General features: G+C 48.5%; 1 protein-coding gene across 1 annotated transcript in view; it reads right to left on the bottom strand.

Moving 5' to 3' along the window:
* KIRREL3 (kirre like nephrin family adhesion molecule 3) overlaps nucleotides 1–27,791 on the bottom strand; it is a 406,243-nt gene that overhangs the window by 95,192 nt on the left and 283,260 nt on the right. The window contains exons 3-4 of the mRNA XM_030964890.1: nucleotides 18,401–18,550; nucleotides 13,958–14,107 (exon numbers count right to left, since the gene is read on the bottom strand). Of these exons, the coding sequence (XP_030820750.1) occupies nucleotides 13,958–14,107; nucleotides 18,401–18,550 (300 nt within the window). The remainder of the gene's footprint in view (nucleotides 1–13,957; nucleotides 14,108–18,400; nucleotides 18,551–27,791) is intronic.

The following is a 27,791-nucleotide window of genomic DNA, read 5'->3' as shown; positions in this document are numbered from 1 at the left end:
TTGTACCGTATTATTTTATAGTATATTACACAATATTAACTACATCTAAACTGAAACTGCACAAGCACTCAACTGCCCAGAATCTCGTGGCTGTCTGCTGACCCACAGACTGGACATGCGCTTGGCCCTGATGGGCCAAGGAAACAAAACCCCATCACTGTGGGTAAACCATCTCCATATTGCATTCTGCTTTGGCACAACACAGGAGCAGCCAATGAGATAAGAATTGTTTGGATCATTCCTTTCTCTGCTTCTCTCACTGCTTCTCTCAGGTTCAGAGAGAACCTTAAAAAGAGCAGCAAGTCTGCGTCATGTTGTTTCGTGTCCTATAGTAACAGCTAATTAATTATTTTATTGTACTGTATTATTCTATAGTATATTACACTACATCTAAAGTGAAATTGCACAAACACTCAACTGAACAAAATCTTGTGGCTGTCCGCTGACTGACAGTCTGGACACGCCTGGCCCTGATGGGCCAAGGAAACAAAACCCCATCACTTTGGGTAAACAATCTCCATATCACTTTCTACTTTGGCACAAACACAGGCACAGCAAATAAGAATTGTTTTGATCATTCTTTTCTCTGCTTCTCTCAAGTTCAGAGGATGTGAATCCCACACTGCAGGGCTGCGGGTCCGGCAGGCTGAGGCCCTGCGGGTTGGGATTCAGGGCTCTGGGTGCCTCTGCCCGCTGCTCCTGTGGTTCTTCAGCCAAACCCTGCCAAGCCACGTGTTCTGCTGCTGCTGAGGCACAGATGGGCCTCGAGGGCCTGTGTGCAAACATTCCCCCACACCTCGAGGTGCTTGTGAAGCCGTGGCAGGCGGCTGGAACCCGGCCATCCGCAGGAGAGGCGCAGCCGTGGGGAGGGCTGGGCTGCGCCGGAGCTGCTGCCGGCGCAGGATGAGATGCTCTTGGCTGCTCTGCACTGCACGACACCTCTGGTACTGCAGAGAAGCATTTTAAAAGGGAGAGAAGCAGCTCCCCAGTACAAAGCCAGGAGTTTTTCCTCTGCTTGTACTGCAGAGTTTACTTTTATTATACAATTTTCACCCTTCACGGCTCAGATGTTTTGCTTGCGTTTCATTGCTGACCCACAGGCCAATCCTCAAAGCAGTATTTGCTCAGGGTTTTGTGTGTGTGTGGCTTTAAAGTTCTTTTTTTTTTTAATAAATTCAGTGTGGGCAAAACTTTTTTTCTTGATTTATGACAGGCAGGGGAGTGATGATGGATTTTTCTGCTGGAAGGCAGGAGAGCAGGAGATGAGGAGGGCGAACCTGAGCAACCTGGGGTAGTGGAAGGTGTTCCGGCCCTGGCAGAAGGTTGGAATGAGGTGGCCTTTAAGGTGCTTTCCAACCCAAACCATTGTGGGATTCTGAGACTCTGTGGTGCTTTCTGGGCTGCGATGCGTGTGCAGGGTGGAGCAAAGCCCTCATTGCAGGAGGGGTGCTTGTCCCTGCTTTCAGCTGCTGACCCATGAGGGCTGAGAAACTTCCCTCACGAATCACCTCCCAGCTCTGTGTTTTCCTTACCACTCAAACCTGGAAGCTAATTGGCTGCTCCTGCTGGATCCAACAGTGGGGCTGGATTTGGCCCCATGGCTCTTCCCACAGAGCCACCCTGCTGCTGTTTTTGCTTCTGAGCTCCTCCAGCTTCCCTTCCCCAGCCTTGCCTTCCCACCCTGCCTCACGCCTGATTATATTGGGTCTGCATGTGTAAGTACAGCCTCCTGCCATCCTAATCATCCAAAGTGGCTATTTGAATAACAGTTGTTGGTGCCTGTAGCTTCCTGTAATTTTCCAAAGGAAACAAATCCATGCAGACTGCAATTTTGCGCCTATGAATTTTGAATGAATGTCTCTGAGAGCCTTGATTTCTCTCTGCCTTCCGTTCTCCCCTCCCCTCGCCTGCCTCCCAGGCCCAGCTGAGCCAGAGGCTGCCACCAAAGGGGCATTACTGAGTGGCTCCTTTCAGATTCAGGAGGACTTTGGGCTGGGAAGGCTCCATCCCTCCCAGGACAGGCACCAAAACACGGTGGCATGGGCAGAGCTCGCTGGGGGAAGGCTGAGTTGCACCCAGCCCATGGGAAAAGATTTGCTCCACAGCAGGACAAAGCAGAGAATGGAAGAAGAAGCATCATTTGAGCATCAGGTGTCAGGATTTTTCTTTGTGTTGTCACCTCCAAAGTAATTTTGAGAGGTCCCTGACTACCCAGCTCTGATGATACCCATGCTTTGGGGCTGTTCCTGCTGGTCAAGCTCTTCACCTTTTAACTCAGAGCAGCTGGAGGACATTTCTCCTCCAGGGCTGATCTTCCTGATGGCAACTGTCTCTATTTATTGTGGAATAATGGAATGGTTTGGGTTGGAAGGGGCCTTAAGGCTCATCTCATTGCACTCCCCTACCATGGGCAGGGACACCTTCCACTGTCCCATGCTGCTCCAAGCCCCGTCCAACCTGGCTTTGGACACTTCCAGGGGCTGGGCAGCTTCTCTGGGCAACCTGTCCCAAGGCTTCCTCACCCTCACAAGGAAGAATTTCTTCCCAATATGCAACCCAAACCTACTCTGTTTTATTTTAAAACTGTTATAACCTTCTCCCTCTCAAGTTTCCCCTCCTGTTCCTCTGCGTGCCGTTTTATGACACTGAGGGTTCTCCTTTTTTATGACATTGTTTTTAAAGTGTTTTTATCACCTGGTTTTATTACAAAATTACCGTAGAGCACCCCAAGTGCTGTAGGAGCGAGGAGGGAGAGCGGCTCTGGAAATGCAGCAACTCTTTCCTGAACAGCTTGCAGGCTTGCCAGGGAAGAGGCTGTGATTTGGTGATGGATGGAGTGCTTGTTATCCAGTATATTTTTATCCGTACATATATAAAGCACTTTGTGATCCCAGTGGATACAAGGCACCATATAAATGTAAATCATTATCATTATCATTAAATACCTTCTGTATCTTTTAAACCTACCGGTTGGAATCAGATACATACAGGGCAGCTGCTATCTGGGTTTTGTTGGGGAACCAAATGTGAGAGCTGTGATTTTTGTCTTCGTTAGCAATTAAATGGGATCTCATGAAAGACTCTTATTTTTCCATTGCAATTTTTTCATGCTGCCACTGATTTGAAAGTCACTTCTCACCCACTAGGAGAAATCTCTGCAGAATTCCCTAGCAACAACGTGAATAAGAAACAGGCACCTCAGGTATGAGGATGTTCCTGGGATTATCCAAACCCCACCGCAGGCTGTCCAGAGCTCATCGCCATGAGGACGGGGAGAGCATCCACGGGGAGGAGAGTTCAGCTCCTCCATGATTTATGACCCAGTGGAGATTATAGACACTTGTCTCCACAACTGTGACTCTGCAGTGTTTCTGCTTGGCCGCTGCCCAACCCTGGGGATGAGTGACTGCACCGAGCTCCTGGATGCCCTCCTGTCACAGCCGGAGCTGCAGTGAGCACAGGGACCAAACCCATGACCCAAAGGCTCCTGTTCCTGCCTCACCCTGCTCCTTTTTCCTGTTCTTTACAGGAGGGATTTGAGCCTGAGGGATCTGAAGGGTTGCACATGGAGGCTTTGGCACCACAGAAATGACCCCAGGCTATGTGTGTTTCCATTGAGGCCATAAATGACCCAATTCCCTTTCTGCCCACAGGGCAAGCCAAGCAAGCAGCACTCTGAGAGCCCCTTCCCCCATTTTCCTCCCCTATTTGGTTGCTGAAGCCTGTCTTCCTTCCTGCACTTCCAGCAAAGCCACCCAGTGGCAGCTACTGACAGCTTCTCCCTGTGGGAATTCATCTCCAGATGCATTATCCCAAATCCTGGAACGGTTTGGGTTGGAAGGGACCTTAGAGATCATCACATTCCACACCCCTGCCATGGGAAGGGACACATTCCACCAGACCAGGTTGCTTCAAGCCCTGTCCAACCTGGCCTTAAACCTCATGTTTGGGAGCCAGGAGCCTGCTCTAAGATAAAAGTGAACTTTTCAGTGCATTTATTTATCCTTCTGATGCTCCATTGGTATTTCCCAAAGGGAAATGACAAGATGCAGGGTCAGACTACACTCAGAACGTAGTGAAGGGCAGGTCCTGGCCCCAGACACAGGGGATGAGTTGTTCTGCGCCCCCAAGGGACCATCATCAACAGTATTTCATTTCCCCTTGTCATGACAACTAAGGGGATGGATTTAAAAATCTTGGATGTGTCAAGAGTCTGAGCCCTGGTCTTCAAACCCCACTAACCTGCAAGCAGTGGCTTGCAAAGGCTTTGCAATATTTGGTTAATGGAACAAGGTTTTTCCTCATTCTTTATTTTTTTCCCCATTTTTTTCATTCTATTTTCCCCAGCCTCTCAGGAACTGCAGCCTCCTGCTGCCCAGGGGAAATCTTCCATTTAGCTACATTTTCCTCTCTCATTTCATGCTGTAATGGGGATTCATCATAGGTGTTAAATCCATAATTTGCCATGAATCCCTTGTCTCTCTCTGTGGAGGTCAGAGTTGAGTTTAAAGGAACCCGATATTGTGGCTTTGTGGCTGTCCCTGTGGGAGAGCCCTGGCCCAATTCCCTGGAGCAGGAGGCTGGAGAGTGCTGGGGGGGTCATCCAATGCCATGTCCATGCTTTCCACCTCTCTTTGCCACTGAAGGGGGCAAATTTGAGCACATCAGGGACCTTTAATGCCAAAGAAAGAGTAATAGCTCCTTCCAGAGGGTCATTTGTCCATCTTGGCACGTGAAAAATATCCTGAGGCAGGAGAGGTTATTCTCCTGTTAATTACCAAGGGCACCCACAAGTCAGTCAGTAAGACACGACCATCCAGTTTTACAGCCCAGCTGAAGCCAGAAGGAATGGCACAGCTCCCAACCCATCCCAGTGCTCTGCAGGATGGGAGGCTGGCATCCATCACGCTGACAGGGGCACTGGGAATGCTCTGTATGGATGTGTAACAGAGAGATTCCTTAACCATGGGCTGGGAGATGCTGGCTGAGCTGGGAACTGAGCTGGAAGCCTGAACCATCCAATGATGACAGAGAAGCTCAGGCACAGTGGGGCGAGGCTGGACAACACTTCACGGAGCAGGGAAAGGCAAGACATGCAAAAAGGGCTGGCCAAGCTCTTGGAGCCAGGAAACAACATTCCTGCAGGCTGGGCACGGGCAGGGGGCTGGCATCCCTTCAGGCAGCCTCTCCCAGAGCCGCTCCGGCCCTGCCCTGCCCTGCCGAGCCGCCGCTTCATTTGTCACCCGGGCGATCGATGGCCGAGCGGGGGCTGTCGCTCAGGTGATGTCACGCTCCGAGAGCCTCGTTCTTCTCTGCCGGCTGACAAGGGAGAGGCAGTCAATACCTGTGTCAGGTCACCAACAACCCGCCGGGCTCCCGGCATCGCATCCGTGCGCGCAGCTGGGCGAGGCACAAAGGGGCTGCTGTGAGCACAGATGCAGAGGAGCACGGGCAGGATGCAGATGGGGGAGCTGGGTCTTGATTGGCAAGAGGGAGAATCGTGCGTAGGAGTGAAAGCAAAGCGAGGTTTGCTCGTGCAGAATGTGAGGTGTCAGCGGTTCAGCAGCGCGTGAAGCAAAATAATGCCCACTGTCCACGGGCATGCCAGGGAGCTGGAGAGGCTGGGTGGGGAAAGGGAAAGGCTGGTGGGGTGTGGAGGGAGCTGGAGATGCTGGGTGGGGAAAGGGAAAGGCTGGTGGGGTGTGGAGGGAGCTGCTGGCCCCCAGGTGGCTTGTGTAGATGAGGTGCAGAGGGGTCGTGCCCAGAGCAGGAGGGGCTGCAGGCACAGGAATGAGTGGTGAGCACAGCAGCACAGAGAGGTTCTGACACCAGCACCCCCACATCATTTCACAGCACCCTCATGGCCATCACAGCCAGAGTAACAGGGCCAGGGCAGTGGTAGAGCCTGCAGAAGAGGCTGGGAAGAGACAAAGACATGACTAAAGATCAGGAGGGGTTTTTTATCAGCCCTCTGTGCTTTGCATCCATCAGGTCAGCCCAGCCCAGCAGACTGCAGGGAAAAGCCAAATGCTTCGTGTTCGATAAAACCACGGGTCAGAGCCACGATGCCCTCTCTGCATCGAGACAAGGAATCACAGATTGGTGCAGGAACACGAACATTAATCATTTCTATCTGTGTCTCTTCCTATTTACTCTGTGGTACTTCAGTGTGCAGGTAGGAATGCTGGTGTGGCTCCGAGGGCTTAGGGAAGGGAAGCTTTGATGGGAGAGGTGGCATCAGTCAACCCCAGGGCATTTAGGAAATACAAAGTTGTAAGAACTGTGTGAGCCCATCTGGAGCAGGGTTTGAAGGACCAGAGGCAGCATCTGCTTAATGCTGGCCTGGCCCTGCTGAACTTCCCCCAGTGTGACTGAACACCAGCCCCTGCTCACACACAGCCCTGTCCTGTGGGGAGGGACATGGACCTGGCAGAGGGGCCCAGAGGAGGCCATGGAAGATGCTTCAAGGGCTGGAGCCAGGCTGGGAGAGCTGGGGGTACTCACCTGGAGAGAAGAAGGCTCCAGGGAGAGCTCAGAGCCCCTTCCACAGCCTAAAGGGGCTCCAGGAGAGCTGGAGAAGGAATTGTTCCCTGTGAGGTCGGTGAGGCCTTGGCACAAGGTGCCCAGAGCAGTTGTGGCTGCCCCTGGATCCCTGGGAGTATCCAAGGCCAGGTTGAAGGGGGGTTGGAGCAACCTGGGATAGTGGAAGAGCAAGGAAGCAGAGCTAAAGGATCTTTAATATTCCTTTCAATCCAAAGCATTCCATGGTTCTATTATATTTATAATTTTTAATGTCTGTAAGGTGAAATAAACCCTTTCCTTAGCTTTCTTCTTCCCATGTTTGTACAACTGCAATGTTGTTATTCCACTGCTATGACCCTGGCAGAGCCTGAGGTGGGTGGATCTGTCTCACAGAGAGTTTCATCCTGGCACCCAGCACCAGCCCAGATGTACTTACTGGGGATATAAAGATGTCATTTTGCTTGTCTCCTTTGAAGTAAGGGGAACAGAGCTCATGCGGATGCTGCCTTCCCTTCTCCTCCTCCTCACAGACAGGGTGCAAACCCCTCCAGAATGGGGGAAGCAGCACTTCCCAACACCCAGGTGAAATGTTGCAGTAAAGTAGAAAAGTTAGAAAAGAAAGGCCTCATAAAATCAGCCTGCTCTGTTAAATAGATGGCTGGCCTTGTCAAGCTAGCACTTTGCAAGTTCCCATGTGAAATCAATCCTGTTGTGAACCGTTCATTAACATAACAATCTATTCCTGGGTGAAAAACCACTAACACCTGCATAAACATTAAACCTATCCCATGAAAACCAGTGAAGAAAATATGTAAACAATTAAAGAGTATAGAGATTTGATAGACAAGTAAAATACTTTACTAACCAATAAAGTAATTGGCAAGAAGGCTACTAACCCACTGGAGTCATGCACGAGGTCTGTCAACTATATAAAAATGAGTTACATTAATAAAGTAGGGGCTTTTTCCACCATGAAGAAAATGGAGTTTTGTGTGATTTATTCCAATAGTGAAACCCACCTAGGGAGATCTCAAGACCCAATTTTTTAGCCCTCTCTGTGGTCTGTTTTCCAGCTCTAGACTGCTCGAGGCAGTGGCTGCCTTTCACCTCTGAGCCCCTGGGTTTTTCTGGAATGGTCAATCCCATGGAGATGCCTTTCCACCCCAGAGCCACACAGGGATGAGAGCAAGGAAACCTGGCCACCCTCTGCTATCAGAAGGAGTCGGCTCACAGAGCTGTAAACTTAAGCTGCTCAGACACGACATCAAATATTTAGGTTATTTGGGATTTGTGCTCGATTGTTTGATGTTTCTGTTTCGTTCCCAGTAGAGCCACTTGCTGTTTTGCCACTGAAAATATTCCCAGCAGAAAATGGAGCTTTGTGAAGACCTAAAGTTGTTCAAGGAGAAGAGACTGTCTGGAAGAAAATGATCACATTTTCATCACTTTCTTTTCTTTCTTTCTTTCTTTCTTTTTTTTTTTTTTTTTCTGAATTGACATCCCAGCTCTACATGATCTGAATTTTGCATTCAGATAACTGAATTCTATTAAAAAGTGTGGAAAAAGGGTTCCAAGCTGAACTGTTTCTGGATTTGAGACATCACCTGCTCACTTTTTTTTCTTGCAGCTCAGCATTACAAACAAATGTTGAGAAAGGGCATTTACCCAGGACATAACCTCGTTATTTCCTGATCAAACTCTACTAAAGAGCTTGAAAGCTGGGAAATGCAGATGTCTCAAGCTGCCAACCATCGTTTTGGTAATGGAAATGCTTACTCTGCTCTGCAGGGGAGAACTGGAAAGACTTGGCAAGAAAGAGGATTGGAATAAAATAAAAAAATAAAATAAAAAGAGGAAAATGGCTGTGATTGAATGTGGATGCACTTGACACCCCAATGACCCTCTCCTGTCCCTGCCTTGTGCCATTGTAAAGAGACAGGAGCTCTCACTTCAAATTAACTTAAGCTGTAGAGTTAAATAATTCATGTTGATTTAAGAAAGCTTTATTCCTAATGGGACACACGTGAAGACAGAGTTAATATTAGAAGAGGCCATGGAGGGGAGGAGAGAGGGAATTAGACTATAAAAGGTGAAGGTACAAGTTAATTGCCTATCAATTATTCACCTTAAGTCTCTGGAAGTAGCTCCCCTGCCTCCCTCCTCACACCCTCATATTGCCTTTCCTGCTTGTGGCCAATTTCCCACTGGCACCTCTGTGACCAGCCTTTCCCCTGTGCCAAGCAAGTGCTGCCTGGGAGCTTCCTGGGACAGCCTGAGGTACGTGGCTGGTGATGCCTCAGGTTTAGCTTTTATGTTTTTCAGATTCTGTGCTGCTTTAGTGTGTGGGTCTGGGCTTCACATCAGGGGATGCTGAGCTCTGTGCACAGAGCAGGGAGACAAAACAATTCCTGCTCCAGCTGGGGACGAAGGACAAATGATCCAAATCTCAGCCCAGGAGCACAAACAATGTGGGCTGGAGAGAGAAAAACAAGCAGGATGGGGCTGCATGGGCTAAAGCTGGAATTGGACAATGAACTGCAAGATGCAGAACTTATCAAAGTGACAGACCCCGTGACCGGTTGTCCATTTTTGTGACCATTTTGGTGCATCTTGGGCTCTTGTGCTGCCCAAGGTATGTCCATTGAGGCCTCCTAATAAATCCCTCCTTTATTCTTTAGCTCTGGCCAGTCTCTGTTCTAGGTCAGCCTTCACAAGGCATCACCAGGCTGGCGGTGCCGCATCTCCTGCTGGGGAGGACAGACCAGGACAGCCTTGGCATGCTCCTGCCAAGGTGCCATGAAGGAGAGGAGCATCAGTTTCCCAACACCTCATCATCCATCTGCTTCATTGTCCTGGTTGCTCCATCCTCTGGGCATGGTGGGTCCTGCCAGCCCTGGGCACCACAGGCCGAGGTGTCACCGCAGACCAGAGAATCAGGACTCCTGGACAACTAACCAATATGATTAAGCAGAAGCCCATTATTGTTTACATTATGCACTTATTTATACATTCTAACCCTCCTGCACACGCTGATCACACATCTCTTGATTGGTGCCTCAGGCTTGTCCACGTGTTCTGCACACACTTCTCAGAATATGTCACTGGTTACAGTCCAGGTGGTTCACCACCCTCCTTTATCAAGTTCTTGTGGTCTTGGAATTCTGTTTCTCAGCTTCTTCTTCCTTAATTTAGCACAATTTATGTCTTAGTAACCTTGATGAATTCCAGAGGGCTCTAATGATAACAACTACAAGTGGCATGGCTGGTGCACGATGTAGCCCAAGTTGTTCAGATACATTGCTACAACCACAGGCCGAGGTGTTACCGCAGGCCAAGGTGTCACCACAGGCTGAGATGTCACTGCAGACCGACATGTCACTGCAGGCTAAGGTGTCACTGCAGGCCCAGGTGTCACCATAGGCCGAGATGTCACCACAGGTCAAGGTGTCACTGTAGGCCTATATGTCACTGCAGGCCCAGATGTCACCACAGGCCCAGGTGTCACTGCAGACCAAAATGTCTCTGCAGGCCAAGGTGTCACCACTGGTCGAGGTGTCACTCTAGGCCAAGATGTCACCACAGGCCGAGGTGTCAGCACAGGCCCAGATGTCACCACAGGCTGAGGTGTCACTGCAGGCTGAAATGTCACCACACTGTGGCCACGTTGGCACCGCGAGCCAGGGCTCCCCTCTCCCTCCCTGCTCCCTCCCAGGGAAACCAAAGCTCTCTTCAAAGTTTCTCCTTGCTTGGCTGCCTCTGAGATCTGGGAACTCAACGTTAATTAACGTGTCTGCAAATCCCAGCTCGGCTGCCGGGGCCTCAAATTCCTTCACGGTCCCGCGAGTGCAGAAGGATCCACGAGCAAGCCCTCTGGCTCCTGAAGCTACACGGCTGGCAGATGCATATTTTAACAACACACATCTGTTGGCAATATAATCTCTTGTATTTGCCCTCCCTGCTCTGAGCTTTGATGGAAGACTGGAGGGAACTCTCCAGTGGTTACAGCCAAAGTGTTTGCTTTGCAATTTCGCTCGATTGCTGCCTGATTTTATTTTTAAATTTCTCCAAGTCCTAATCAGGCTCTTACTTTATTTAATTAATACCCTGGCTTAGTTAAATAGATCATAAATTAAGCAGCCTGCCATTAGAGATGTACCAGGTAGCAAATAGCCCTCCAGTGGCTTCCCAGAGCCTGCCTGGCTTGGGCTCCCCTGCCTTGACATCCTTTGCTTGCAGAAAATCTTGTATGCCTCCATATGTCCCAAATCCCATCAGATTTATCAACTTTCCCTGCTTGGGGCAGATATCCTGAGGAGATTGGGCAGGGACTCCTTCCTCAGAGAGTTTGGGCAATGGTAGGAGGGAAGGTGAGGGAGCCCTGGAGAAGGGGAGCCCTCCAGCTTTGGGATGCATTGACAACATTTCCCAGCAATATTTGTCCCCGGAACTCCACAAAGAAAAGACTTTCCCTGATGCTGATGACAGTAAAAAGCTCGTCTGTTTGAGTGTTTGGACTTCCAAGGCTATGGAATGATCTGTTCCACTACATTTAACCATGTAGATTTGAAAACAATGTGACAAAACCTTAAATATTTAATTAAAATATGGTGTAGCTCAGCATCTGAGCAGGGAGGTAGGAGGCATCAGCCCCATAAAGCTGTTGTCAGACATGAATGACAGCAGCTGGAGCCTGAATCTGGAGGCATTAGGGGATTTCTTGATACCAAGGAAGTGGAAAATCTGGCAAGGACAGACAAGGCAGCACCAACACTCACAAAAAACAGGCAGGGTCATTTTTCTAGAGACAAGGCTGGGGGTGATAGAGCAGGATAGAGTTCCCCAGAACTGCCTCTAACACCCAGCTGGCTGAAGAGCCACTGAGAAACCAAGCCCAGAGGCTGGGCTCCCAGCCACCAGAGCCCCCCAGCCACCAGAGCCTCTGAGCTCTGCCTCAGCTGTGATTGATCACTTCCTAGAGAGCTGCATGGTTTGCACCCAGCTCCAAGGATGCCTCAGGGATCCTCTCCTACCCAGGGGAAGTCTGCAGCCTCAGTGAAGCTGGACAGACTGGGATGAAGGAATGGCCCCCCAGGCATCTTCCCGTGAGCAGCTCAGGCAGCCTGGCACATCCCGTCCCAACCCAGGGAGATGAAATCTGGGAGATCCAGCTCCCTCCAGACACAGCTGCTTAGCTCACAACTACAGCAGGCTCACGCACTGCATGCTAAGAGCAGACATGTCTGCACAGCTGGTGGTGCTGCACATCTGGAAGCAGCAGAAATGTCTCTCTCCCTTCACAGACATGTGTTACCCCCTGTCATGCAGTGAGTTCAGCCTGACAGGCTGCACGTTGTTCCCAGCTGTCAGAAACATGGGGGCTTAAGGCTTCTACTCTTCATGTGCCACATCTGTCCCCTCCACTGGGGTGGCTGAAACACAGAGCACAGATCCCACAGCAGCCCCTGCCCTTGCTGCCAGCACAGGACACCCCATCCCAAAGGAGCAGTGTGAGCTGCTGATCACCAACCCCTTGCAAAGGTGGGATCATCACTCCTACCTCCCCAGTCAGCCTGAAATGTCATAGAATCACACAATTTCCTGAGATGGAAGGGACCCACAAGGTCATTGAGTCCAACCCCAGGCCCTGCGCAGACACCCCAACAATCCCACCCTGTCCATCCCTGAGAGCATTGTGCAAATGCTCCTGGAGCTCTGGCAGCCTTGGGGCTGTGATCACTTTCCCCCCCTCAGAACATCTGCATAAATACTCCTAAAGTTAAAGATGAGCTACCAGTCAGTTCCAAACCCACACTGGCTCATCGATTTGGCCTAAATTGAACATGGTGTAACTTTAATTTTCTTAAAAGGAAAACACTCTGCAAATATAAGTTGCTGAACATCTTAGGTAAATGTACCAATTAGCAACTACTATGTATATCCACATAAACATTAACTACCATCTATTCAACACATTCCATAACCCCAAAGATAATAACGATTTCCTTTTGATCCATAAAAACATCTCTCTGCTCAATCAACGCTTCGCAGCAGCTCTGACGTACGCCCTGGGACTAAATTAGTTTTGAAATCTTTAGCTCTAATTAAATAACATTATTTCTTTTGTCTGGCTCCCGCAATGTATTCTGCTTTCACAACAGAAGGAGGGAGCCCAGGCGAAGGAGGGGTTGTCGGTGAGCAAGACAACGTTCCGCTTTTCCTATTCATTTCCAGGATTATTTCATGTATGGGCACATGTCAGAGCTCTGAGCTGCTGCCAAGGATTGATTGAGAAGAAGGAGAAATCATAATTATCATCAGGGTCAGGGAAAGAAGGGATGGCAGCTGTGAAAGTTTGAGAGTAGGGAATGTTGTAGGGTTGTGGAGGGAGGAAAACAAATGCAGGGGAAATTGCAAACCAGGAATTGGAACTCATTTTCATAGTGCAGACTCCAGTGAGGTGCACCTTCAACCACAGCTGGTACCTTAATTCACTTCTTTTGGCTGCTTAAAACTAATCAGCGTTGATCTGACTAAAAGCATAGAAATTCTTGATTTGGATCTTTTTAAAATGTGAGGTTTTTTTCTCCCTAGAAACTAACCAGGAATAAAAACAACAAGGAAAAAAGAAATCAAATTTTGAATTTAAACAAACTTAAATATGCAAATGGTTTCACTTTGAGGGTTGAATAATCAGGATGAATCTGGGAGCAGCAATGCAGACTGGGTTTTGTCCAAGCTGCTTAAGAAAAATACCATTTTCATTAAGTTCTCTGAAGCCATGTCCATTCCGGGAAGCCTCGCTGATGTGCCTCCCTTTTCCCAGCACTCCTGTGGGGAGAGCCTCCCTCCTGCTCTGCCAGATGGCCAACAAAGCCCTCCAGCTCTGCCAGTGCTCCCCACCCACCTCCCACAAAAAAAAGTCCTCTACATGATTTTGGGATTCCAGGTAATATCCTCGTGTGCTGCTCATGGGAAAGATGAATTACTGAGAAACACAGGATGATAAAATATTAGTATGTAGATAGTTTAAAAATACTGCATAGTATGAAACCAGTCTTTCCTCAGGGGGTGGAGTTGTCCTGGTCCTGTAGGCAGGGTAATGCGTAATTGATGACACTGACACTCTTCATATCCTTAAATTTATGGGCAGACTCTCTGGAATTGGGGCATAAATCCATAAAGCTGAAGTGCCAAACACTTGCTGGCTGTGTTACTCCTAGAACTGTCATACTCCACCCCAGAGCTGCTTCACTCCCCAAGCAGCTTCCTTTGATCCTGTTCTCAGGACTGAGCTGCTCCCCCACTGCTCTCCCCATGGGTTCATTCCCAGCCCTCTTGATCCAGCAGCAAAACATTTTGTCAAAAGCTACTCAGTGTGACCATGAAGGCAGTGAAAGCCCAACAAACCAGGAGGGTGTGAGGAGCCAGGACTCACCGAGGACGGTCAGCCGGGCAGGTCGGGATCGGATGGCAGCTTGGATGGCCTGGCACTCATACACGGCGTCATCCTGCAGGTCAGCTCGCAGGATCTTCAGGTGGTGCTGACCTGACAGATGGTCTCCTACGACCAGATAGCGTGGGTAACCTGCCCAAGGCAAAGCACGGGTCAGGAGGCAGCTGGGGTAGGCACACAGTTTGTGGTGATTGGGATGGGGCTGAGCCTTATCCCACCATGGGTACAGCTGTGAGCAGCACTGACAGCAATGAGCCATGGAGTGCCCAGGTGTGCTGAGCAACCACCCAGGGAACAGAGGGCACACAGGTGTAAGGCATGAACCATGAGGGGTATAAAAATTTGGGCTAAAGAACAAGAAGGGCAGGCACTTGCAGCTTTTTGCAGTGATGTGCTGTTATTCTGTATAGATTGAAGCTTTCTGAAATTGTATGATGGTACTCTGTGTATCGTGGCTGTCTTAACTGCAGTATATGCTGCAACAAGCTGGAGCCACGAGCCCAGGGATGAGGAGGGCATCACCAGCACCCCACAGCAATTCCCAGGAACCAGGCAGCTTCCTCCTCTCCAGGGTACCCAACCCAAAGAGAGAGAAAGAGAACCTGCCAAATCCAGGAAAGAGACTGCATGTTTTGCTCTACAGGTTCAAAAAAGAAGTGCTGATGAAGGAGCATTAACTGAAATCCCAAGGAATCATGGGATCATAGAATGTTAAGTGTTGGAAGGTTTGGTTTTGACCTTAAAGATCATTGGGATCCAAGTTCCCCTGCCATGGACAGGGACACCTCCCACTAGATCAGGTTGTTCAAAGCCTTCTCCAGCCTGGCTTTGGACTCTTCCAGGGCTGGGGCATTCACAACCTCCCTGGGCAAGAAAAAGGGGTGAGCCCTTCCACCAGGAAACCCACTAGCTCCTGCTTCTCTGCAATCCATCATGGAATATCCTCAGCTCCTTGAGTCAGCTGAGGTGACACCCTGGAATCCAACCATGATTAGCTCTGTGTAAAGCTTGGGCAGGGGTCTGCGGGGTGTAAGAATCTGTGTCTGGACAGGCTGTTCAGGTCATAGGATACAAATCATGTAAACAGTGCAAATTACCAAACACCCAGTGCAAACAACTAAATAACTGTGTAGTGCAATACAACATGGGGGCACCTGCAGCCCTGGTCAGCCTGGCTGGACACAGAGGATGGACACACAGGAGGAAAGGTGCCACCCCCATGTCTTCCTGTGCCCAATGCCCTGTGTAACCCAGCGCTGGCACACACTTGTGCTTCTGTTGTTTCTCGAGTTATCAACAGCAGGATTTGCTCTCCTGAACCGCGAGGAGTACAAATGATGGGTTTGTTTGTATTGTGCTAATTAGACACTGGCTGAGCTGGTATCACGCGAGCTGGCAGCTCCTGTGGCTTCCAGCAGCCCTGGCTCTGTTAATTGTGGAAGTCATTCACATCAGCTCCCTACTTCACTGGAGCTCTTGTTACTCAATCGTGTTGCAAGGTCTTGCATGGGAAGCTCAGCTCCCTAATAGATGCAAAAGTTGTGGCTCACAGCTTTGAAAAACAGGCGAAGACGGGACTGCTCACTCGGGCACAGCTGTAAATAAGCAATTATATGTATTAATAAAAAATGGAGGGAAAAAAGAAGAGGCACTGCACTTTAGGGAAGAGCAGGGTCCCTGGAGACCAAAAAGCATGGAGCCTCCCCTGGTTTCTCAATGCTGCCTTGGGAAAACTCTCTCAGGTCACTGGGAGCCGAGCAGTGTCACACGTGCACAAACTCTGCAGAGCTGGGGGACACTGCAGCTCCTGAAGGGCTCCATGTTCTCCCAGGCTGTTTCCAGCAAACACTCTTCCTATTCTCATGAAATATTTCAGTTTCAAATTAGTGTTTCCCAGCGAAATATACAGAATAAACTCGAAACTTCCCCAGTATTGCACCTGCCTTCACCAGCTGCAATTAACCCTCAATCACAGTGAGGGTGTGGGATTAAGGAATGGGAATTCTGAACAATTCGGTCACCAAACTATAATTTGCCAAAACCAAAGCTTGCGGAAGCCACAAACACTTGTCCAAAGCAAACAGAGCCTTGTGGGTCCCTTCACACTCAGGGTATTCTGTGGTTCTTTTCATTTTTGAGAATATCAAAACAGGCACTTGCAATATGTATAAAACATTTCATCCCACATTTTGGAAAGGTGACGTTAATTTCCAAGGAAATCAAGCCGGGCATTTCCAAAGGGTCAGGGGACATCTGTGGGAGCCAACAGGTTTGTTTCAGGTCAGAGTGAAACAGATTTTAGTTTATTCCAAGCATCAATGCCTATGGTTGGATGGACTGGAAGGTGTTAAGAGTTGAAATGAAAACATCATTCCCCAAACAAATGTTGGGAGAGGAGAGCTCCTGCTTTTCTTCTTTATGGAGGATGGTTGTGGATTTTTTTTTTTGGTTAAAATTGGGATTAAATGTGTGAAATGGTATTTTTTGTTTGGATTTAGATGTTCATTAGTTTTTATTTATATTACAGTTTTATAAATTGTGAGTTTTATAGTATCTTATTTTAATATGTTAAAATTGGAGTTTTATTTATAAGTGTTTTTATGGATAAATTGTTTAATTAAGAAATGACACTGAAATTAGTTTTATTTTTATCAAAATAACTAATTAGTTGTGACTTGTTTTATTTTATTTATATTTACATTTATAATTATAAATTAATAATTTATTTAAATTAATTAATTTATTCTATTTAGATTTATTATTGTTATTTTTATTTATTTATATTATATTTATATTTATCTTATTATTAATTAATTTTAATAATTTATTTTAATTTTATTTATTTTTTCTTTTAATGATATAATCTTATTTAAACTTATGAAGAATTTGTTTTTGTTGAAAAACTTTTATTTTGTTATATATATTAAAATTATATTATATTATATTATATTATATTATATTATATTATATTATATTATATTATATTATATTATATTATATTATATTATATTATATTATATTATATTATATTATATTATATTATATTATATTATATTATATAATATTAAAATTAAAATTTAGTTTTTTATTAATATATTATAACTTTGTTTATAGTAAATAATTATAATTTTTTATATAGTTTTAAGTTTTTTTATTAGTTTAGTTAAATGTATTATATTCTTGGGGTTGTTTGTCAGTACAGAAAGTTAAAAATTCTTAGCAAATAGAGTTCTAACAGGTGGTGTCCTGACTTACTTTTTAGAAGGTTTTTTTTTACAGTTTTAGGTTAAATGTAGTGTTTTCTTGGGGGTGTGTTTGTCAGTACAGAAAGTTAAAAATTCTTAGTAATTAGAATATCACCAATATGTGTGTGGCGTGCCTTACTTTTTGAGGTCTTGTTTAACAGTATAGTTAAATGTGGTGTTTCACCCCAAAAACATTTTTGGGGTTGGTGTGTGGGTTTCACCGCACAGAAACTTTTGCTGGCTGGGTGTGTGGAATATCACCCCATATTCACTTTGGGATGTGCCTTGGGTGTGTGGTGTTTCACCCTACAGAACCAAACAGCTGGCAGTGTGGTGTTTCACCCCACAGACACTTTTGGCTGGCTGGTGTGTGGTGTTTCACCCCACAGACACTTTTGGCTGGTTGGGTGTGTGGTGTTTCACCCACAGACACTTTGGGCTGGCTGGTGTGTGGTGTTTCACCCCACAGACACTTTTGGCTGGCTGGTGTGTGGTGTTTCACCCCACAGACACTTTGGGCTGGCTGGGTGTGTGGTGTTTCACCCCACAGACACTTTGGGCTGGCTGGTGTGTGGTGTTTCACCCCACAGACACTTTTGGCTGGCTGGGTGCTGCAGCTGGGCCCGTGGGGACAAGTCCAGGCCTGCAGGAGCTCTGGTGGTGCTGGGATGGAGCTTCCCCCATAACAGGATTTGCTAACAGGTTTCCCTCTAGTGGAGAAGCTTTAAGGTGATGGTGAAGGAAAAGAGTCGGTTCTGATGGAGGGTTTGGATCCAGAGCTTCATTCTGGCCCACAGGCCTCTGAATGCAGCACCAGCTCCAACAGAACTCCCTGAGCCCGTGGCTGCTGCTCCTTTGAACCCCGGGAGAGGGGCAGGGAAGGGGTCGGGAGCCACCAAGCAGGGACAGGAGTGGAGGGACAAAGGGACAAAGGACACCTGGATGGCCCAATGCCCCCCGGGGGTAGAGGGCATCCTTTGGATCTGCCAATCACTCAGTGCCCTTCTGGAATGCCAGGACTGACAGACAGTGCTGGGAGGGGTCAGGGAGGGGAAAGGAGAGGTGAGTGACACAGCTGGGAGGGAATCTTCAGGGGAGGGACCCGAGGTTCTGGGGTAAACCCTGAAATCACAAGGCAACACCTCAGTACCCAGGGTTTTAATGGGGTGTCCCCACGTACTTGAGAGATCCCGTCCGACGCCGAGGGCCAGCCCGTCCTTGATCCAGAGCACGATGCCATTGTACTCGGGGATGGCGCAGAGCAGCGTCACCGGCTGCCCCGCGATCACCACCTGGTCCTGTGGCTGCTGCGTGAACGAGGATGCCTGGCCTGCACGGGGACAAAGAGAGAAACAGGACACTGTCAGCTCTGCAGTGCCTTCAAACAGCATGCACTTCCTTGGGATGCAGCGGGCCAGCATGCTCCTGGCACAGCACAAATGGGAGACTGAGCTCGGCAGCTCTTAATTATGTGTTTGTTTAATTACATGATTGCCCCATAGAATGATAGAATGGGTTGGGTTGGAAGGGACCTTAAAGCTCATCCTGTTCACAGGGAACAATTCCTTCCTAATATCCCATCCAGCCCTGCCCTCCGGCAGTGGAAGCCATTCCCTGTGTCCTGTCCCTCCATCCCTTGTCCCCAGTCCCTCTGCAGCTCTCCTGGAGCCCCTTCAGGCCCTGGCAGGGGCTCTGAGCTCTCCCTGGAGCCTTCGCCTCTCCAGGTGAGCACCCCCAGCTCTGCCAGCCTGGCTCCAGAGCAGAGGGGCTTCAGCCCTGCAGCATCTCTGCCACCTCCTCTGGGCTCCTTCAAGAAGCTCCACATATTTCCTGTGCTGAGGACCCAGAGGTGGACACAGCACTTTGTGACAGACATATATTTGCAATATTTTTGCTCCCTAGGGGGAAAAGAAAGCTCCAACCAAGAGGCACCAGCATTTCTTGTAACTGTTTTATTCCAAATTGTGGTGGTAGTGTTTCAGCCACAATGATCACAGAGAGAGAAGCAGCAGGATGTTCAGCAGCAGCAATATTTTATATTACACATAATAAAAGAGGATGTTGATCCTCTGCTTCTGAGCCTTGCTCCCACCTCGTGTGCTCTCTGAAATCAGGATGTGCAAGGAAACAACCTGCTATAAAACACTCAGGGAAACAACCAACTGCTGCTGTTCTGCTCCCTCCCCAGGTGTCACCTCCTGGCATTTGCTGGGAGCTTCCCACACATCTGGAGGGGAAGGGAAGGCCCAGCTCTGCCTCAGCACTGCCTTTCTCGAAGCTGCACTGTCAAACTCACAAATTTCTCCTCACCCTTCCCTACCTGCAATGCTGCAATAACAAATCCCAGCCCCGGGTCATCTCCTGCCATGGTGGGATGTCTCACACCCCAAGTGTGACATGGCACTTCTCATTTTCCATGGGAAGCACTCCAGCCACTCTAATCTCTCCCACAGCAGAGTTTACTCAGCATTAAGTTTTATTTTCACTCTTCCTTGGCTTTGCCATGATTGAAAATTATTCAGAGAATCCCAGAATGGTTTGGGTTGGGAGGGATCTGAAAAGCCCATCTCATTCCAACCCCTGCCATGGGTGGGGACACCTCCCACTATCCCAGGGTGCTCCAAGCCACATCCAACCTGGCCTTGGATGTTCCAGGGATTCAAAGTGTTAAATCCTGCTATTTTTTTTTTTCTTTCCATAATGAGTGCATGGGACAACCCCAAAATCCCCCTGCAGAGCCACAGTCTGAAGCTGGAAGATCCTAAATGTGGGGCCATTTCAAATCTGCTGATATCTGGGCTGCTGTGGGTACAGTTTTTTCTGTGGGTTGGTTGTAGAGCATCCCAATTGCTCTGCCTCCACTTAGTCTTGCTCTGATTCAGGATTCAGGAGATGATCTGGGAAAGAGGTGTTGGGGGGAAGGCAGAACCACTGAATTGCCCCTCACTGAGTTACCTGTGGGGTTTGTAGGACCAGGAGCCTCTCTGGGTAGGAATTATGGCCTTGCATAGGCAGCAATTCAGAGCCTGTGCCCTCCACTGAGTGTCTGCTCAGTCCATGGAAGGGGACTGGGCTGGAGGAAAAATTCCTCTTGAAAACCAATTTGTCAAGGCAGGACAGTCTCCATGTGATCCACCCCAAATCAATCCAATCCTAATTTACACCGACTCCATTTAATCATTGCCTGATGATTAATCCGGAACCAAGGTTAAGTGTGACACAAGTTCTTGCATTTGAACTTGTTTCCAGATGAGCTGCAGGGCCTTTCCTACAGGGCAGGGCTCCAAAGCTCCATCACTTTTCAGCTCATGCCATGGAACCAACGTGTGCCCCCACATGAGTGCTTATATTTCAATTTAATTGATTATAGCTTCAGCTCGCTCTTAGCCACCTAAAGGAGAACAGGGAAAAACAGAGCTGTCCTTTTGAAATTCCAGATGCTTTACATTACAGGAAGGTAAAAAGCCCAGCTGGAAGTTTTGCAGATCTCCAGGAGCACCTTGGGCACCTGGATATTTTGGAGATCCCAGGTGTCCCAGCACCCACAAATCTCCAAGGAACTCTGATTTTCACCCCAGATACTCCAAAAGACCACAGTGGTGGCTCTTGGCATGGTGCTGCCTGCACAACAGGGCAGGTTAATTCCAGAGGAGATTCCAGCTTTTCCTGCTGGGAGGCACTCACTGGAAGTCATGGTGGCCTCTGACACAAACCCTTGTGTGAGATTTAGATATTTGATTTCAAAGGGAATATGAGTCAGCTCTGTATTTTTTTTTTTTGGATTCATAAAGGACAAACACTCCTAGGATAGCAGGGAAAAATGGGATGAGAGAGAAAACTCAGAAGCAGAAAAAGTGGGTGTTTTGTTTTGTGGTTTTGTTGTTTTATTTTAATATATACTTTCCACCCACTAACCGGTTTTCACAGCTCACTCTGTAATCCTGACAATTCTCAAGGCAGAGCTGGGCGAGCAGGGACAGAGCAGGAAGGCAGCAATAACCCAAAAAGATTTGTTTTATCAGTGAGAATTATCAGGTTGTCAGCTGGGAGCTGCACGAGCTCTAATGAGAACGCAGAGGCACAAAGTGGTGTCTGTGCCCTCTGCAAATGCCCATTAAGCACAGGCTTCATTTGGTAATTGCTGCTGGAAATGAAGCTCTTTTTATGTTTTATTTTTCCTTTTTCTCTTATTTCTTGATTTTGTTTTAAAGACGAGCTGATGGCCATGGAAAATCAGAGCAGAAACATGGCATATGTCTCCTGTATTTTCTTTCCCTGTGTTTGTTCAGTGTGAAGAACTGTCACTTAAACCCATTTTTTATTCATCCAAGGCTCCATTTCAGCTACAAACAGCTCAGACTCAGTCACAGGAGAGGAAAGATGGGTGTAAGGACCTTAAGAGCATTACCTGGCCCAGTCCCTGCTCCACAGTAGGATCATCTCTCCCTAAATCTCAGATAAAATAAAAAGAAAAAAGTACTGAAGACAGAGCTCAACTCACTTTCAAATCAGCTTAAAGTCTGATTACTGGGTTTAACTGGGTTTGGAAGATCAGAGGCCTGTCCACGTTACAGCTTATGTCTTAATGTCAAAGGAACAAGTAATTTGCAGAAAAGTTTTAAGGGAGATAAGATACTTGACAGAAAATAACTGAAAATGAGGAAAGACTGGGAAACGGTGATTTACAAATGCAGGCTCAGTTTTTTCAGCTACAAGAAAATGGGCTGAAAGATGTCAGTTGGGTATTTTTCTAGGAATGTTTAAAATGGAATAACAAAATGATGCTTTGGTTTTAAAGCAGGAGGTTTGACTAACCTGTTGGGCAAGCAGGAGCTTCCCAGCTTCTCCCCTTCCACTATACAAAGTTTCAGCCCTAAATACTGGTTAATCCAAATCTCTGCAGAATAGGAGTTCATCAGAGAATCGTGGAATTGTTTGGGTAGGAAGGGAACTTAAAAGCCCATCCAGTTCCACCCCTGCCATGGCAGGGACACCTCCCACTGTCCCAGATTGCTCCAAGCCCTGTCCAGCCTGGCCTTGGGCACTGCCAGGGATCCAGGGGCAGCCCCAGCTGCTCTGGGCACCCTGTGCCAGGGCCTGCCCACCCTGCCAGGGAACAATTCCCAATTCCCAATATCCCATCCATCCCTGCCCTCTGGCAGTGGGTGCCATTCCCTGTGTCCTGTCCCTCCATCCCTTGTCCCCAGTCCTTCTCCAGCTCTCCTGGAGCCCCTTCAGGCCCTGCCAGGGGCTCTGAGCTCTCCCTGGAGCCTTCTCCTCTCCAGGTGAGCATCCCCCAGCTCTCCCAGCCTGGCTCCAGCCCTGGAGCATCTCCATGGGCTGCTCTGGACTGGCTCCAGCAGCTCCAGCTCCTTCCTGTGCTGGGACCCCAGAGGCAGATACAGCTCACCACATGAGCCCAACAAAAGTCCAGGCAGGGCACCCTCATCTCCTTGTCCCCTCCTGCTGCACACAGCATCCCCAAATGCATTTGGGAAGTGGTGCATAACAAAACAGGGAGATGCAACAACATGTCCATGTGCCCCCAACCCAAGTGTAGCCCTGTTTAATTTCCACATCCCATCTTCCCTCAAGTGTAGAGACTTGGAATATTTTCAAAGAAATGACTGAGTTGATGCCTGGCTTCTTGGGAATTTCACAGGGAGTCACTGGGCACTGACTCTACCCCTGAGAGCGTCCATTGAGGATCTGCCCATCCAGCACAGAGGTGTTCCAAGCAGAACCAAAACTCAGGGCTCTGAATTAGTTGCTGAATTTTTTTGTTTTGTTCTAAAAGCAAACAGTTATGGAAATGAGATGCTAATGATGCCACTTGGCCAGGGTCCAGCACCAGCCCAGTGTCCCACTGCACTCTGGAGCTGCCCTGCAGCTGGACGTGCGCTGTCACCACAGGTCACCTGCTGTCACCAGAGGAGCCCCTGATCCCAGAGCCTTCCCATCTCCTCCTGCTTGCTGCTTTGCCCCTCTCCCTGAGGAGCTGCCAGTGTCACAGACATCTTTTATGAACAATCCTTTCCTTAGGATTTTTTCTCCTGAGAAATTGAGGCGCCTCAGGAACAAAATGTAAACAATGGTTATCTGCTGCTGTGTAATGCAACAGGTGCATCTGTGATTGGCCCATGTTGGTTGTTTCTAATTAATGGCCAATCACAGTCAGCTGGCTCAGACAGAGAGTCCAAGACATAAGCCTTTGTTATCATTATTTCTTTTTCTATTCTTAGCTAGCCTTCTGATGAAATCCTTTCTTCTATTCTTTTAGTATAGTTTTAATGTAATATATATCATAAAATAATAAATCAAGCCTTCTGAAACAGGGAGTCAGATCCTCGTCTCTTCCCTCACCCTAAGACCCCTGTGAACACCATCACACTGCCAGGCACCAGCAGGACCCCCTTGCTGGCCCCCAAGCTCCTGCCTTCCTCAAGGAGCCTCTCTCATAGGGGACACTTCTGCAGCCACTGAAACCCCCAAGGGCAGGAACAAAAAGCGACAATAAAGGCACCATGGTGAAGAGCAAGCAGGCAAGCACACTAACCCTTGCTTTCAAAAACCCCAGGCTGGATCCTTGTGAAGTCACAAGCATGTCATAAAAGCTAAAGGAAGAAAAAAGGAGGAAAAAAGAGAGAACCACTTTAGAACTCTTTCTATTTCCTTAATAGATTTTGCACCTGTGGCTCCTGTTTCTCAGTGTTTCTCTGTAATGTCGCCTTGTTCTTTCAAACAAAGGCTGAAACTCTTCTCTGTTTGTGACTTCCAAGGGAAATAACACTGCCAGTGCCAGGGCATTGCTTTTCAGATGTCTCAACGCCCACGGATGGCGAGAAGGCCCAAAAATCCTGTTTAACAACCCAGAAAACAGAGGAAGGCACCTACACAATGACATTGCCACGGTCTGTGCTGCAGCAGGACCTTGAAGGCCCTTCCATCGCTGAAGCCAGAGTCTGTGACAGGCTTTTAAAGCTCTCTGAAGACTGAAATCTGTTTGCATGAGTTCCTGGCTGAATTATTTCAGCTTGCAGCCTCCTGTGCCCAAACCAGCAACCGGGAGCAGCAGAAAGTTAAATTTTCATTACCCAAGAGGAGTGAGTATTGTAGTAGGAAGCGAGGGACTCACCGAGGGAACAATGACTCATTAGAAATGGAGACATTGTGGCTGCTTTTATGTAAGTGAAGCTTTGAAAGTCCATTGTGCTCTGAAAAGAATTAGTCCTTTTTGTTGAGGAGAGCATAGAAGTGGAGAAGGAGGACTATGAGCTCCTTGTCAAAATATTACTGTTCTGCAATGAAAGGCCTGGTGATTAGGAGTGGTGGGACATTCTCCTTGTCCCTCAGTGGGAAGAGCTGATCCCTCCCTCAGCTTGGAGCCGTCACGAAGCGTGGTGGGAGGATGATCAAGGGGCTGCTGTGAGACATCCTAATCCTACACAACATTACAGGAGGGGCTGGCTTCAGACCAAGCAGGTCCCACCTGATGGAAATCAGGGCATTCCAGCCCAGGGGCTGAAATTACAGCTGATTTCAGGAAAATCAGCCCAGCTTGGGGCTGGTTTCTTGTGGCATGACACCTGGAGATGGAGCCGTCACTTGGCCATGGAGAGGACTGGGAGGAGATGTGTCCATGCTCACATCTCCCAGCAGAGCAGGGCCTGGCTCTGCACCACCCCACACAGCTCCTGCTGTGGCTCTGTGACAAACAGGCTCCTTTGGGTCCCCTCCCTGGAGCCAAGGACACCGACCCTGCACAGGGCCCATCGTGCTCCAGAACACGTGCCCACATTGATTTTCAGATGAGGAGGAAGAGCAAGCAGACAAAAGCTTTACATTATTTACAAAGCTCTCTGGAACTGTCAGTCACGGGGAAGCACAGGGAGGAGCTGCGCAGGCTGCAGAGCTGCTCATGACCTGCCTGCAGCCCAATTCCCTCCCTGGTGGGACACAACAGCCAGACCTGCACTGAGGTGGAGCCCAAGGCCTGGCCGGGTACAGAGCACAGGGAAGAGGGAGCCACAAGTTCCCAGGGGCAAGGATTTCTCCGGACAAGGACAGAGATGAGCTTTTCCTACAGCATCAGAGAAGCAAAGAGCTGTGGCTGCCCAGACAGGAGCAGAGGGATGGCACCAGTGATGCTGTCCTCAGTGAGGGGATGGGGATCAGCCCCTTGCTGGTGATGGCCACAGCCATGTCAGACACTGCCTTGGGCTTCACTGCACAAATAAGAGAGGTAGCTCGAGTTCAGCCCTTGCATAAGATTTCTGTTTTTTAAAATTTGGCTTCCTTGGGGAGAAAATAAAATCAAATCCGTTTGAACAAAAATGTCAGTTTGGCCTTTTTTGGAGAGACTGCGTAAGTCCGGCTCACGTGGCCTCAGTGCTGAATTATTCAACTTGAAAGAAACCAAAGCAGAGCACAAAGTCAAGGGATGACTCAGGTGTACGGCATGGGGCTGGTCACTGACCAGCTGGGTGACCTGGCAGAGGAGGGAAGCAGGAGCTGAGCTCGTGCCTTGCTCACCCACAAGCACACAGGGAGATGAGGCTTTCCCTGGAGGCACAGCCTGGGGGTCCCCACTGATTTCAGCCACCTCTGCAGATCTCAGGGGAAGGTGTGGGATGCACTGAGGTGAAACCAAGGCCAAAGGGATGCCCAGGAAAAGCAATGAAAAGTAGGGCAGTGAATCTGGGGAAGGGGCTGGAGCACCAGGACAGGCTGAGGGAGGCTGGAGGAAAGGAGGCTCAGGGGGGACCCTGTCCCTCTCCACAACTCCCTGACTGAAAGGGGCAGCCAGGTGGGGGCCAGACTCTGCTCCCAGGGAACAAGGGACAGGCGGGGAAATGGACTCAAGCCACAGCGGGGGAGGTTTAGGTTGGATATTTAGGAAAGTGTTCTTCACAGAAAGGGTTGCAAAGCATTGGAAGGTGTGGTGGTGTTCACAGGGGTCCCAGGATGAGGGAAGAGATGAGAATCTTGACTCCATATTTCAGAAGGCTGATTTATTATTTTATGGTATATATTATATTAAAACTATACTAAAAGAATAGAAGAAAGGATTTAATCAGAAGGCTAGCAAACAAAGGAAGTGGAATGATAACAAAAGCTTGTGACTCTCAGAGAGTCTGAGCCAGCTGACTGTGATTGGCCATTAATTAGAAACAACCAACATGGACCAATCAAAGATGCACCTGTTGCATTCCACAGAAGCAGACAACCATTGTTTTTCTTTTGCTCTGAGACTTCTCAGCTTCTCAGGAGAAAAATCCTGGCAAAGGGATTTTTCAGAAAATATCATGGATACAGGAAGGGGCTGTCCAGGGCAGTGGTGGGGTCCCTGTCCCTGGGGTGTTCACAAGAGGTGTGGATGTGGCACTTGGGGACATGGCTTAGTGATGAATATGTTGGAGGTACTGGGTTGAGGGTTGGACTTGATGATCTTAAGTCTTTTTTGAACTAAATGACCCTGTGGTCTTTCAAACCAAATGACCCTAATGCCAGCTGCCAGAGGGGAGTTTAAGGTGCAAAGCCAGTGCTCTGCTCTCCTGCCTGGCCTCTGGGAACGCGTGGTCTCCTGGCCATGACCAGCTCTCAGCAAGCCCATGTGCTGAGCTGAGCTCATCCCACAGTGATGTCAGATATTTTCTTGGCACTGCTTTGAGAGGAACCATCAACATCCCAGCGTGTCCACTAAGTAGCTTCAAACAGGAAACAGGGAAATTTTGAGTAAGATATTAAACCTTTCAGAGATCTTTTTGTCTATTAGTCACAGAGGCAAGAGATCTGAACTATTGAGTGTTCTGCTGGCTTTGATACCCACATGAAATCCCAGCACTGCTTTCAAAGTCACTGTGAGGAGTTTGATCAGCCATGCAGAAAGGGCTGAAATGTCATCAGCTGCTCTGTTATTAGCTGCTGATTGGGAAAGGTGTAAGAGTATCCTTACCGTGGGATATTTATTAGCAAACTCTTCCCAGCAGCAGCCTGGAGAGTTTCCTCTTGTGAGATTAAAGGCCTGCTCCTGGGAGCTGCACTGAGAGGAAACAAACTAATGCACTGCATCGAGGTGCCAAAGAGCAGCACTCAGGTGACCTTACAGACTGGATCACACTGAATATTCCAGCTGCATGCATGGCTCCAGGCTCCATGGATGGTTCCAGTCTTTGTGGATGGCTCCAGGCTCCACGGATGGCTCCAGGCTGGTTCCAGGCTCTGTGGATGGTTCCAGGCTCCATGGATGGTTCCAGGCTCCATGGATGGCTCCTGGTCTGTGAATGGCTCCAGACTCCACGGATGGCTCCAGGCTCTGTGGATCACTCTTGGCTCTGTGAATGGTTCCAGGCTCTATGGATGGCTCCAGGCTCCATAGATGGTTCCAGGCTCCATGGATAGCTCCAGGCTCTGTGGATGGCTCCCAGCTCCACAGATAGCTACAGGCTCCCTGGATGGCTCCTGGCTCCATGGATGGTTCCTGGTCTGTGAATGGCTCCAGGCTCCGTGGATGGCTCCAGGCTCCGTGGATGGCTCCAGGCTCCGTGGATGGCTCCAGGCTCCATGGATGG

The sequence above is a fragment of the Camarhynchus parvulus genome, chromosome 24 (genome assembly GCF_901933205.1).
Source record: "Camarhynchus parvulus chromosome 24, STF_HiC, whole genome shotgun sequence".
Classification (NCBI taxonomy): domain Eukaryota; kingdom Metazoa; phylum Chordata; class Aves; order Passeriformes; family Thraupidae; genus Camarhynchus; species Camarhynchus parvulus.
This window is presented reverse-complemented; position numbering and strand designations above follow the sequence as displayed.